Source organism: Felis catus, chromosome C2, assembly GCF_018350175.1.
Source record: "Felis catus isolate Fca126 chromosome C2, F.catus_Fca126_mat1.0, whole genome shotgun sequence".
NCBI classification, from domain to species: domain Eukaryota; kingdom Metazoa; phylum Chordata; class Mammalia; order Carnivora; family Felidae; genus Felis; species Felis catus.
In genome coordinates, this window is record NC_058376.1 from 151,632,837 (window position 1) to 151,646,743 (window position 13,907).

At 41.7% G+C, this 13,907-nt stretch overlaps 1 protein-coding gene across 3 annotated transcripts in view; it reads left to right on the top strand.

Moving 5' to 3' along the window:
* Positions 1-13,907, top strand: part of SCN11A (sodium voltage-gated channel alpha subunit 11) — a 144,271-nt gene that overhangs the window by 102,239 nt on the left and 28,125 nt on the right. For all 3 annotated transcript variants that reach the window (XM_045037847.1, XM_045037845.1, XM_045037846.1), the window contains 4 exons: positions 7,594-7,707; positions 8,442-8,556; positions 10,547-10,701; positions 13,642-13,815. In XM_045037847.1, the coding sequence (XP_044893782.1) occupies positions 7,594-7,707; positions 8,442-8,556; positions 10,547-10,701; positions 13,642-13,815 (558 nt within the window). The remainder of the gene's footprint in view (positions 1-7,593; positions 7,708-8,441; positions 8,557-10,546; positions 10,702-13,641; positions 13,816-13,907) is intronic.

Here is a 13,907-nt window from a genome sequence, read left to right on the forward strand (position 1 = left end):
CAGTCGGTTAAGCGTCCGACTTCAGCCAGGTCACGATCTCGCGGTCCATGAGTTCGAGCCCCGCGTCGGGCTCTGGGCTGATGGCTCAGAGCCTGGAGCCTGTTTCCGATTCTGTGTCTCCCTCTCTCTCTGCCCCTCCCCCGTTCATGCTCTGTCTCTCTCTGTCCCAAAAATAAATAAACGTTGAAAAAAAAAATTAAAAAAAAAAAAAAGAATAAAATTCTCTAGCATGTTTCAAAATGGTTCCTTTTACTCTCCCCCTGCTGGAAGCAAGTGTGGATTTTTCTCCTACATTTACTGTGAGAACCTGGTAGAGCTCTAAGAGTTAAAACTCAAACGTGTGGGGGCCTCTGTTGACTGGGTCCCCTAGGACTTTTATCTCTTAGACTTGTCCACACTGAGCCTCCAGCAGTTTGTCAATTACAGTTTAGGTTTCCCTCCTCGGGGACTGATTCCCACGGAGGATTTTGCTCCCGGGCTTCCGCTTTGGTAAATTGTGATTCTCTGTATTATCCTGTCTTTCTCTCCAATTTGGGGGACAATAATTTGCCCTGGACTTATTTCTCTTATGGCTCTAAGAAGAGTTATTGGTTTTCCAGTTCGTTTAGCTTTTCACATGTTAGGATGGAGTGGAGACTTCCACGCCTTCTTCCATGTCAGACCAGAAACTGGAAGAGAGAGAGAGAGACAAAGCATAAACAGGGGAGGAGCAGAGGGAGAGGGAGACACAGAATCTGAAGCAGGCTCCAGGCTCTGAGCTTTCAGCACAGAGCCTGATGTGGGGCTCAGACTCTCAAACCCTGAGATCGTGACCTGAGCGGAAGTCACTTAACCGACTGAGCCACCCAGGCGCCCCTCTGTGAGAAGTTTTTAAATTACAAATTAAATCTGTTTACTTTGTTATAGGAATTACAGGGCTGTTCTGATTTTCTGTTTCTTCTTGTGGCTGTTTTGGTAGTTTTTGTATTTCTAGGAATATGTCCTTTTTTTGAAGTTATCTGATTTGTTAACATACAGTTAATCATAATATTTCCTTGGAATCCTTTTGGTTTCTATAAGGTTGATAGCAATGTCCCCTCTTGTTCCTGATTTTAGCAATTTGATCTTTCATTTTCTCTTGGTCAGTCTTATTAAAGTTTTGTCAATTTTGTTGATCTTTTAAAATAATCAACTTTTGATTTTGTTGATTATATCTATTATTTTCTGAATCTCTGCTCAAATACTTACTGTATGCTTATTTATGCTTGTTTTGAGTTAGTTTTCTCTTCCTCTCCCAGTGCCTTCAGGTGGAAGGTTAGGTTATTGATTTGAGATGTTTTTTAATTGTAGGTATTTATAGCTATAAATTTCCCTCTAAGTGCTACTTTAGCTGCATGTATCCAACAAATTTTGGCATATAATATTTTTATTTCCATTTATCTTAAAGTCTTTTATACTTTCAGCCTTAAAGTCTAATATCTTTTGTGATTTTTTCATTTGACTACAAGTCAAATTGGTTGTTTAGGAATGTTTTGTTTAATTTCCACTTAGTTGTGATTTTTCAAGTGTCTTTTTGTTCTTCCAATTTTATTTCATTATGATCAGAGAACACAGTCTGTACAAATTCAATACATTTAAATTTATTGAGGCTTGTTTTATGGCCTAGCATATTGTCTATCCTGGAAGTGTTCCGTGTGCATGGGAGAAGAATGTATATTCTGCTGTTTGGAGTTGAGGGTTCCACAGGTGTCTTTTCAGTATAATGGATAGATCAGGTTGTTCGAGTCTTCTATTTCTATCTTCTACTTAGTTGTTATATTCATTTTTGAAAATGGGTTATTGAAGTCTTCAACTATTATTATTGAAGTGTCTATTTCTCCCTTCAATTCTGTCAGTTTTTGCCTCATATATTTTGTGGCTCTTCTGTTAGGTGCATACATGTTTATAAATGTTATATCTTTCTGATATAGTGATTTGTCATCATTATAAAATGTCCCTCTTTATCTCTAGTAAATTTTTTTGTTTCAAACTCTGTTTTGTATGATATTAATATAGCTATTACAACTTTATTCTGGCTTCTGCTTGTATGATAGCTTTTTCCATTCTTTTACTTTCGAACTGTTTGTATCTTTGAATCTAAAATGTCTCTTCTGTAGACAGTACATAATTGGATCTTGTTTTCTTATCCAGTCTAACATTTTCTACCTTTTTTATTGTATTTTTTGACCCATTCACATTTAATATTATTATTGATCTAGTTTATCTACTAATATTTTACTTTTTGTTTTTATAAGTTCCATGTGTTTTTATTCCTCTTTTCCTCCTTTATTGCCTTATTTTGCATTATTTGAGTATTTTCTTTTTTTTTTTTTAATTTTTTTTTCAACGTTTATTTATTTTTGGGACAGAGAGAGACAGAGCATGAACGGGGGAGGGGCAGAGAGAGAGGGAGACACAGAATCGGAAGCAGGCTCCAGGCTCTGAGCCATCAGCCCAGAGCCTGACGCAGGGCTCGAACTCCCGGACTGCGAGATCGTGACCTGGCTGAAGTCAGATGCTTAACCGACTGCGCCACCCAGGCGCCCCTATTTGAGTATTTTCTAATATAACATCTTAATTCCTTTAACGACTTTCACATCATTTTTTGAGTTACTTCCTTATTGATTGCTCTAGGAGCTGCCACATACATCTAACTTCTTCAGAATTGATGTCTGATAAGTTAACTTAGTTCTAATGAGGTACAGAAACATTACTCATGTGTATCTCTGTTCCCTCTCCCACATTTTTGTACTATTTTTATTATACATATTACATTCATATATGTTAAAAACACAATACATTTTTATCGTTGCTTTATATAATTATATGTTTACTAGTGAAGCTGAGAAAAGAAGGAAAACAAGTATCTATTTATAGAGTTTATTAATTTTCTCATTTATCATTTCTAGCTCTCTTCATTTGTTTCTGTGAATGTGAGTTACCTTCAGGTGTCATATCCTTACTACAATAAAACTTTGCTCCTGGTTGCCTCTTTGGTATTATTATTCTCACATATATTTTATTTTTATATGTTACATGTCCAAAAATACGTTAATTTTAAACTGTTTCAGACGATTTCTTTTGAAATCAGAAGGGAAGAAAAGAAATACGCATTTTTCTCACCTTTTATAATTACAGACTTACCTTTACCTCCGCTCTTTGCTCTCTTGTGTGCAATTTTTCTATCATTTAGGATCACTTCCTTTCAGCCTGAAAGATCTTTTTCAGCATTTTTTTGTAAGGTGGGTCAGCTAGCCAAGAATTTCCTTTTTGTTAATCTGGGAATGTCTTTATTTCACCTTCATTTTTGAAAGATAGTTTTGCTGGATAATAAAATCTTGATTCACATTTGCTTTTTAATTTCAGCACTCACGGCCTATCATTCCACTGCTTTCTAGTCTCCATTGTTTCTAATAAGAAGTCAGCTGTTACTTTTGTTGGAATCCCATGGTACATGATGAATGGCTTCTTTCTTGCTATTTTCAATATTTCCTCTGTCCTTGGCTTTCAGCATTTTTACTATGGTATATCTATGTTTGGATCCCTTTGTGTTTATCCTATTTTGAGTTTTCTGAGCTTCTTAAAGGTGTCGATTAATATTTTTGGTCAAAATTGGGAAGTCTTCAGCCATTATTCTGCTCCTTTCTCTCTCTCCTTTCTTTGTGGTTGGTGTGCTTAATAGTGTCCTACATTCCTCTGAGTTTCCTTTAGGTTTTCTCTCTTCTTTCTTTCCTGTGCTCTTTGGATTGTACAATCTGTACTGATCCCTCTTCAAGTCCACTGATTCTTTCTTCTGCCAGTTCAGATGTAGTGTTGCTCAACTTAGTGAGTTTTTCATTTCTGTTATTACACATTTCAACTCTAGAATTTTTATTGGTTTTTAAAAAATATTTTTTTAAGGTTTATTCATTTTTGAGAGACAGAGAGAGACAGAGCATGAGCAGGGAAGGGGCAGAGAGAGAGGGAGACCCAGAGTCTGAAGCAGGCTCCAGGCTCTGAGCTGTCAGCACAGAGCCCGACGCGGGGCTCGACCTCACAAACCGTGAGATCATGACCTGAGCCGAAGTCGGACGCTCAACTGACTGAGCCACCCAGGCGCCCCGAATTTTTATTGTTTTTTAAATAACTTTTCTCACTTCATTGATAATCTGTATTTGATTATACATTGTTATCATAGCATCCCTTATTTATTAAATATTGTTAAAAATTCTTTGAACATATGTATACTCGCTGCTTTGTATTCTTTGTTTATTAACTCTGGCCTCCAGGCCCTCTCACAGGCAGTATATGTTGTCCGCTTTCTTCCTATGTATGGGTCATACTTTCCTGGGTTTTTTTCCCCATGTTTTATAATTTCTGTTTAAAACTGGACATTTTAATATATTGTAGTGGACCTGGAACTTATTCCCTTTTCTCCTCTCTAGGGATTCTTTGGCGACTTGGCTAGACTATTCTAGTGAAGTCTATTCCCTCCTTTCCCTACCTCCCCTCACCACACACACACACACACACACACACACAAATGTGAAGTCTTTGGTGCCACTTTGGAGGGCACACCCTTGGGTTTGCTGGCTGTCACTGCAGGATGACAGTTATTTTAGTAGGTCTCTCTTTGACTATCTCTTTCCACGATCTCTCTGTTACTCTGTCTGCCATATATGGCGTCACACCCAGATTTTAGGCTCAACTAATTGCTGGCTTAATTGCTCTATTGTTTTTGAGGATACCACAGGGCATTGACTGCTCCGCAGTCTGACCTAATTAAATTCAGGTAGGGTTTACTTATTCGGCCAGTCTTGGAGATTTGTTCTGACCCCAGGGAGATTCTTCTCCTCCTCTTCCTCCTCCTCCTCCTCCTCCTTCTTTTTCTTTAAAAAAATATTTATTTATTTATTTATTTATTTATTTATTGGAGGCACGCAAGCCAGGGAGGGGCAGAGAGAAGGGGACAGAGGACCCAAAGTGGGATCTGCGCTGACAGACTGACAGCAGTGAGCCCAGTGTGGGGCTCAAACTCACAAACTGTGAGATCATGACCCGAGCCGAGGTCAGATGTTCAACTGACTGAGCCACTCAGGTCCCTCCCCTCCGCCCCCAACCCAGGGAGAGTCTTCTCAGTTGTCTCTTTCCTCGGTTCTCTGTGGCGAACTTGCTGACCTGTGGTTTAGTTTGTTGCTTTTTTTAAATTTATTTTTTTATTTTTTAAGATTTACATCCAAAGTAGTTAGAGTTTGTTGCTTTTAATGTAGAGCTACCAGTCTCTTCTCACTTGCTTACCATCAAAATCTCCGTTGTTTTCAAGAATACCCTTAGGCTTGGACTCCCTCACATTGTGTCAGATAAAGTCGGTTCTTTTGTGGAGAGCTTCAAAGTTCTTGTTTCTTATGGAATGCCTCCTTCCATAGACAAAAGCCCTTAGCTACTAATGCAAGTGCTTGGAGGGGCAGTAGTCTCACATCTTCTCAGCTTCCCTCTTTGTAAAAAGAGGGAACCTCTTTGCTGGCGTGAGGCTTATCAGGATTCCAGTATTCTCAAGCTGGGGAGCCTGGAATAGTCTCTGTCCTAGGAGACTGGTTTGAAAAAGAGAGCCCAAATTCTTGGCCACATTCTCCAGGAACGTGGCCTCGTCAACTCCGCATTGGAGAGGATAAGAAAAGCTAGTGATCTCCACCTGCTGATAAGATACATATCCCTTCCTTGGGGGCTGAGGGTAGAGGGAACCTCATCTTTGTCACAGCTGCCTCGAGTAAGGCTCCCATCAAACTGAGCTGGAAGGTGAGAGGGAGAGGGGAAATCATGGCTCGATTGCCATGGGCTCCTGCTGCTGTTCCTGAATTCTGAAGATTTTTTTGAATAAACGTTTCTTCCTTTGCTGTATGCCCTTAGGACAATTTCCAGAGACTCTAAGTGATTTCTTAAAAATATTTTTCCCCACTTAGGCTCATTTCTCTGGAGAACATGTCCACAGAGCTCCTTACATTGCCATTCAGGAAGTGAAACTCTGTATACTTTTGATTAAATCCTAAACTTACTCATTTTGATGACACTTCCAGATTATTATATGATTTCGGTTTTTTTCTCAGGTAAATCCACCTCCTAGTAGTTAATTTACAGGGCTACTGATTTGTTTGTCTCCTCCTGTATTTCGGAGTCTTCGTTTAAAATTTCATCTTTAGTGAGAGGATCTGTCGCTCCCTCTGCAGTCTAAGTTCTGTGATGTCTTTAATAGATACTTCTGGGGCAACCAGCGCAGAACCAAGTCTTAAATTGCCAACCGGAGGTTCTTGTCTAATAGTGACACTAGGCGTATTTCAGATCCAGTGGGTCCCTTTACTCAGGTCTTATTGCTGAGGCCTTCCTTCCTTCTGCCTCCCTAGATAGGCAGCTGTGTATAATTGTAATTCCAAGCATTGACAACAACTTGTTTTGGCCTTCTCTCTTAAGTGCAAGAACTTCAACCCAGTCCACAGTTTCACGCTTTGGACATAGCTGTGGTTCCCTTCCTCATATGGGGCACTTTTAGTTATCATTCTCTGCTACACACTTTAATTTTTTTTTTTAATGTTTATTTATGACTGAGAGACAGAGAGAGACAGAGCATGAGCGTTGGAGTGGAAGAGAGAGGAGGAGACGCAGAATCTGAAGCAGGCTCCAGGCTCCAAGCTGTCAGCACAGAGCCCGATGCGGGGCTCGAACTCACAAACCGTGAGATCATGTCCTGAGCCGAAGTCAGACACCCAACCGACTGAACCCCCCCAGGCGCCCCTCTCTGCTACACACTTTAAATTGTTACTACTTCATATTTCTGTTCTGTGTCTGGTCCATAGATACATTTACCTGTGTTTCGTGTGTGTGTGTGTGTGTGTGTGTGTGTGTGTGTAATGTGTCCATTCATGTGTTCAAAAGGGAGAAGTGTTCTTAAATTATGACGTTAGAGTGTCAGAGTCACAGGAATATTTACATACACCGTGACATTCTTCTTGATTATACCTGAAGGTGTAATCACATATACCTGCATGACTTTGTACATCTTTCTTGAATATACCCACAGGTTGTCACACAAAATTTACTTTGTATTTTTCTGTAGTAATACATCTTCATTTGTCTCTTTAGGCCCTTTTCTATTTCACTAAATCAACTCTCTGTACCCCAAAGAATAAAAAAAATTATTTTCCAAATTATTCTTCTAACATTTTCTACTCATCTATTTTTATATTAGTACATCAAATCATTATGGATTTTATTTTTACTGCATTCTGTATTATATTATTTTTTTCAGGGATAATTATACCAGCACCACTTTTTAAATAATTTATTATTTAGCCATTCCCTTCTGAATTATTTGGTGAATTTTGTACCAAAACCATATTGTTTTGCTTAAATGACTTTTGGGTAAGTTTCATTACCTGTTTCCTATGGTAGTTTTCCCAGAATTATTTTGTGTGGAGTTTCTCCAGGAGAGTTTTAAGAAATGAAAAGAAAAGGAGTAAGACGTCATAATTCAAACTTGTTTTATCTCAAGTGAGCTGTCCAGGAGGAATATTAATTGTACTTAATTGGCCTCCTCTGTGTCAGGCCTATGAACTCCCTCAGGAGACCAAGACATCTACCAGCCCAGGAGCTCAAAGTGTGGAAATTGATGTGTTCTCTGAAGGTGACATTTATCTGTCAGCACAGAACACCCGAAAGGTAATTTTCCCAGGGTGCTTCCAGGAGGAACCTGTGGCTTATCCATACACATTCTCTAAGACGGTCACTATGGCTATCAAGACTAATGCAGAACCAATTGCCCGAGTCCGATCTTAAGCAAAGGTGTAGGCCAGGGTTTCTTAACCTCTCCACTAAGACATTTGGGGCACGATAATTCCTTGTGGTGGTAGGTTCTTCTGTCTACTGTAGGATGTTTGGCAACATTCGTGGCATCTACCCACTAGATGCAAATAGTATCCCCCAGTTGTGAAATCAAAAGTGTCTCTAGACATTGTCAAAATGTATCCTGGAAGACAAAAATCAATGAGAGCCACTAACATAGGCCTACTCTTCTAGGGATTGAGAGAGCTGAAAATTAGTCTCAGTAAAGTAGCCTTCACCTCATCACCCAGCTTCCCTATTTGGAGTTAGGTAGTGTATCAGAGATATGATTTGTAGGCGGTGGCGGGAAGGTTGAGACACTGTATCTTCATATACCTTGCCTTTTTTCAGCCAGGGGAGAGCAGTTAGGAAATTCTCTCCTAATGTCAGGGCTACTCAGAGCACTTTTTAAAAACACCCATGAGAGGGACACTTTCTAGAAACCCCTATACCTGGAATCTTTGTCTAGCTAGCTTTATTCCTAAAATGTCACACACTAAGGTATTAGGTGCTACCATGGTGAGAGACAGTCTTGGTAAATGATTCCCTTTTTCCTTTGTCCTCATGTGCAGAAGTCTGATACCACCAGTGTTTTCTCAGAATGTAGCACCATTGATCCACAGGATCCTTTTGCAAGGGTACCGGAAATGGTTCCCAAAAAAGAACCAGAGAGATGTTTTCCCAAAGGTAAGTGGCAGTATTCCTGCATCCAGTTTGCAGAACATTTGGGGGAATTTCTGTTATTCTTGGAAGCTCTGTAGATGCCTTCTTTCTACTTCTACTGGAGACAAAAGTGAAGAGAGGGCATCTATCAATTCTTGGGGCCATTATCAGATCCAGGCAAAGGAGATTTCAGGAAATTCTTGATTTAGGTGGGCTCAACTTATATAACCTAACAACTGGGGTAGAAACTCCAGAAAACTTTCCGAGAGAGCCCGCTGGGCCAATATGTCTTCCACTTTCTCTAACCCCCAGTACATCCATTGTCAGGACGTAGACGAGGTGGTAGAAAAGGGAACCTGACCAGGGTTGAATGGAGCCCTGCCATCCCTCAAGATTTTTCTCTGAAAGAAAGATAGCATTGTAGTTAGGACCTTTGGCTCTGGACCCAGACTGCCTGAGCTTAATTTTGGCCTCTCCACTTACTAGCTGTGTGACTTAATTTACTTAGCCACTCTGTGCCTCATTTATAAGATGGCTATAATACTAGTATCTACTGCAAAGGGTTATTGTTAGTATTAAATGAGTGAATGTAAATCACCTTCTAGAGGAGTATCTGGCATATAATAAGCAATCAATAAATGCAGTCTCTCCTGATTCCTTGAGTAGTTATAGTGGTTCGTTCCTATGTGCCTTTATTATTTCCTATATTCATGTGGGGAATTTATTTGTGTCTGTCTCTCTTGTGAGGTCCTTAAAAACATAGGCAGTGACTTAATATTGTATCTCTAGGGTGAGAATGGAATCTTTCCTAGATTATGGGCTCAACATAGATAGATAGATAGATAGACAGATAGATAGATAGATAGGGACTTAAGTGAATGAATGAATCTAAAAATTAAAAATTTCTCCATAAGTTTGACACTAGACTGGTCTCAGACAAGACACCAAGAATGGTTTCAAACATATTCCAGGTTGTTTGACGGCCCCCCAACTTCCCACGGGGTCAGAAGTCAGGCTAGGAATAGATCACCGTTCTCCTGATTTACATTTGGACTGGTCTTTGAGGTATGCACAGGTTGTCAACAGTGGAGTTGGAGAAGAAAGGTTGGTTTCAAGAAGGGAGGGGTGGCATAAAAGAAGAAATAACCTTTCAGGGAGATTGACCTATTGATGTTCTAAACAATGGAGGATGGCAGGGGCAGACTGAGGAGACCTCATGGTTGCTTAGGAAGATGATGAGGAAGGGAGTGGAATGTTGTGATCACTGTGAAATTAGCATCCACAGGACTTGGAGGATGGGCGGAGGAGACAAGGGGAGAAGGGTGATGTGATTCATGCCGAGGGCTCGTGTGTGTTGAAGGCAAATGTTCAGCTATGTGTAAGCACCTCGACAGTGGATCACATTCTCCCCTGTGTGGTTTGGGTGGTTCACAGAGCCTGTGCCCCTCCTTACCTCATTCCCCTCAGTCCTTAGGACACAGTTTACTATTGCCAAAGGAAATTGCAGTGTAACAAACAGCCATGCAGCCCCAGTGGCACACAAGAGTGAACGTGCATCTACATGATTCCGCTCATCTAGGCTGGTATCTCTGCTGATTTTGGCTGGCTTTATTCGTATGAGTGGTAATGACTGGGAGCCGGCCAACCTAGCCGGGGCTTGCCTGGGCCACTTGGTTCTGTACCACATGTCCATCCTCCTTCTCCTGAAACCAGTGGGCTGGCCCAAATATTCCTTTCTTATGGAAATGGTCCTGGAGAGCAAGTGGAAACATGCATGGCCTGTAAAGGCCGAAGCTCGGGCCTGGCATGTGTGGCTTTCACTCTGCTCTATTGGCCAAATCAAGTCATATGGCCAAGCCCGGAACTGAGGGGTTGGAAAACGACTTCACCTCTTTCTTCAGTGGGAAAAATTGCAAAGGTAAGGGATAAACCTAAAGGCAGGGATGAAGAGTTAGGATTATTAAGACAGTTCCAGGCAGGCACTAAAGATAATGCTACTGCTTATTTCTTGCAGGCCTGGGTCACTGCTTCCCATGCTGTGCCACGGACAAGAGAAAGTCCCACTGGATCATTTGGTGGAACCTGCGGAAAACCTGCTACCAAATAGTGAAACACAGTTGGTTTGAGAGCTTTGTTATCTTTGTGATTCTGCTGAGCAGTGGGGCACTGGTAAATTATCACGGTCTTGTGGGGACATTGGGGATCGAGGCAGCTGGGCTGCATTCTGACATGGGACTGTGAATGTGGGGAGACAAGGCAGAAGCGGGATCTCTGCTGCTGGGTCCCCTCAAGGGCAAGATTTTACCCAACTTCTAGAGTCATGCTCCAACTGCCAAGTCCCCAAGCCAAAGGCACTTTACCTGTGGGGAAGCGTGACTCAAATCAGCACTTTAAAGTGGCTACTGGAGCCTGCCCTTGACCCCAGGCCTGTCCCTCATTCTGGGAGAATTTCTAGACATTTTCACTGTATCCTACATATTTCTTCCTCTGGACAGCAATGTTTCTACCTCTCTTTTCCAGAAGAACATAGAGCTGCTCTCCAAAAGGTAAAAAATTAAGAGGGAAAGGCTACAGGGACCAGATGAGGATATAATCCGTTGTCTTGGTATTTTCCACCACTCATGTTCCCTTGGGAGGAGAAACAAAGAGATACTGCTTTATGTACATGGCAGATCCTTCTAGATTGAGGTGTCAGGTGTGTCCCAGTGAGGTTTGGAAGTAACTCCAAATCCATTGGCCTCCATAGCATATATCCTTCCTGCTCTCTCTCCTCACCTTTTGGTCCTTGCCTGCTCTTTGCCTCCCACCCTTGAGTGATAGTATCTTCTTCCTTACTACCTACATGTTTCTCTCTCTCTTTCCCTTTGTCCCCTTCTATCTTGTGTTTTCCCTTAAAATGGACAGAATATATAACTAAACTCTCTTACTATTTGGTATGTAAGGGAATGGAACCTTAGGTTCTCCCTTATTGATTTGGGGTCACAGAACATTAAGTCACTAGCCATTGGAAGGGACAAGGAAATGTCTTGCTTCGTCAGCACTGCTTTCCTGGCTAGTGCTTTACGTTTGTGTGATCTCCAGGTGAAAGCAGATGAGTGCACGCTGGGGCCCCCCAGACCCTATGATCAGCACCCGACTCCATTTATCTACTTGCAGTACAAATTATTTCTCAAGAAAAAAAAAATAAATTTTTCTAAACCGTATCAGAGAACTCTCCCACTTTCTGTTGCGAACCCTCGGTCTAGGATCCCCTGAAGTCTTCTGGGCTTACATTTTCACTGGCTATTTACCTTACTCAAGTAATAGGGCTCTTCATTTATTCCACAATGGTAATTGGTGTCTACCAAACCCTGTGTTACTCAGTGGGAAAGCACGGTGTTGTCAGAAGGCCAGGGAGACATGGTACCCTCCTTCTAGTTCTCATCTTTGTTATGTTAAGAGGAGTGTAGGTTGGACAAGGCAAGACTGAACACACAATGTTGAGGGTTAGAGGAGAGGGACTCGGGTCTAGTTCCACTTAACGTATCTGCAGAGAAAGGAAGACAGGAAACATCTGGTCTCTTGCCACTGTCTGTGCTGTGTGGACCAGCAGCCTTAGTATCACTTGCAAACTTGTTAGAAATGCAGTCTTGGGCCCACCCCAGGCCCGCTGAAATCAGAACCTAGATGCTTTGGGACTCATGAGAGTTTGGGAAGCCCTGGTCTGGACAACTGTGTAATAATGGGAGCTTCCTGGACAAGGAAATGTCCTCATTATAATGTGGGAGCCTCCAAAGCTCAGTTGCTAATATTGGCCTACTCTTCTGCAGAGCAAACAGATCTGCTGAGCCAGCTTGCTGCTCAGCTTCCAAAATGACAGAGGAACTGAGCTTCCACACCATTCCCATTTGTCTGTCTTTAAGAGGCAAACACACAGATAAGTCCCTGACTTCCAGGAGCAGGGAATCTAGGAGGGAAGACAGATGGGGTCCAAGCAATTATAGACCAGGACCATAGTGGTACACTCAGAGAAGCAGTGGATGACATGGGGACATGTAGAATGGGCATCTAACTCATTCTTGGTGGAAGAAGGACAGTTTCCTATGGAAAATATCAGCCAAACTGAGACTTCAAAAATGATGAGGAGATGACAGGGGACAAGAGGAAGTGGAGGGTCTTCTCCAGTCAAAGCCCACCTAGGAGTTGAAAGTCAGACTGTTTTATTCTTTTGCATTATTGTTCCCTAGGGCCATGGGGCCGTGGGCTTACCTTCGTACTCAACAAGAGGACCGATTTCTTTCTTGGCCTTCAGTGTTTGCCCAGATGTCTTGACAGGTTCAGTACTAGGTCCCCTTATCTTCTTTTTTTTCATTCTCAGTTTTTAGCGTAGTTATATAGACCCCGAAGAATCACATATGCACTTTGAATGAGGGAAATGCTTGCATGTAGCATGAAAAAGGGTCTCTTCAGAAGCTAAGGCGTCTCATTTTCATGATCACACTGAACGAATGTTTCACGTTCAAAGTAATTTACACTAGCCCAGAGCTTCCTCAACTTTTGCACGTGTTGGTACACATAAAAATGAGCACATCCATCGTGAGCACAGGGGTAAGTGGTAAGGCTGTTTGCGGTAGGTCGTTGGCATCAGGGTTGGCAGGATTTAGAGTGGGAGCTAAGGTGTTTGGACCTAAGGTGTTACAGGCAATGGAGAGCCACTGAATAGGGCTACTAAAGTCACTAGGAGGATGAGAGAGATGGAACAATTCACTGAGTGGTTCTGGAAACGTTGGCAAGATATTGTTGACAAGAGTTGGAAGGATCAGGAAGATCAGGAAATTGTGTGGTGATCTGTTAGGAAGATGTTTTCACATTTCAGGGGTCAGTGATGAGAACCTAGGGAGCTCTTGTGGCAATGGAAGTCTAGAAATAGGATCTTCCTTCTTGTGGTTTTACTTACTCAAGGAATTGATTCCACTGAGACATTTCATCCTTAATACCTTTTGAGCAAAGCCTTGTCACCAAAAGAGATACTAGTTTATTCAAATAAGGAAGAAAAATTAAAAAGTAAAGTCCTCAAGCAGTCCTGTGCAAATATTCAACCTGGCCCATGGCTATGCTTTATCATTTCAGGTATTTGAAGATATTCACCTTGAGAAACGACCCAATATCCAAGCATTACTTAATTGTACTGACCATATTTTCACATACATTTTTATCCTGGAGATGGGTCTAAAATGGGTAGCCTTTGGATTTGGGAAGTATTTCACCAGTGTCTGGTGCTGGCTTGACTTCATCATTGTAATTGTAAGTTTACCATCTCTGTGTCCCATGCGGGCAAGGGTTGGGGGGAGGGGAGGGGTGGGCATCATACGGGAGCTGCCTTTCCTGTGTGCCTT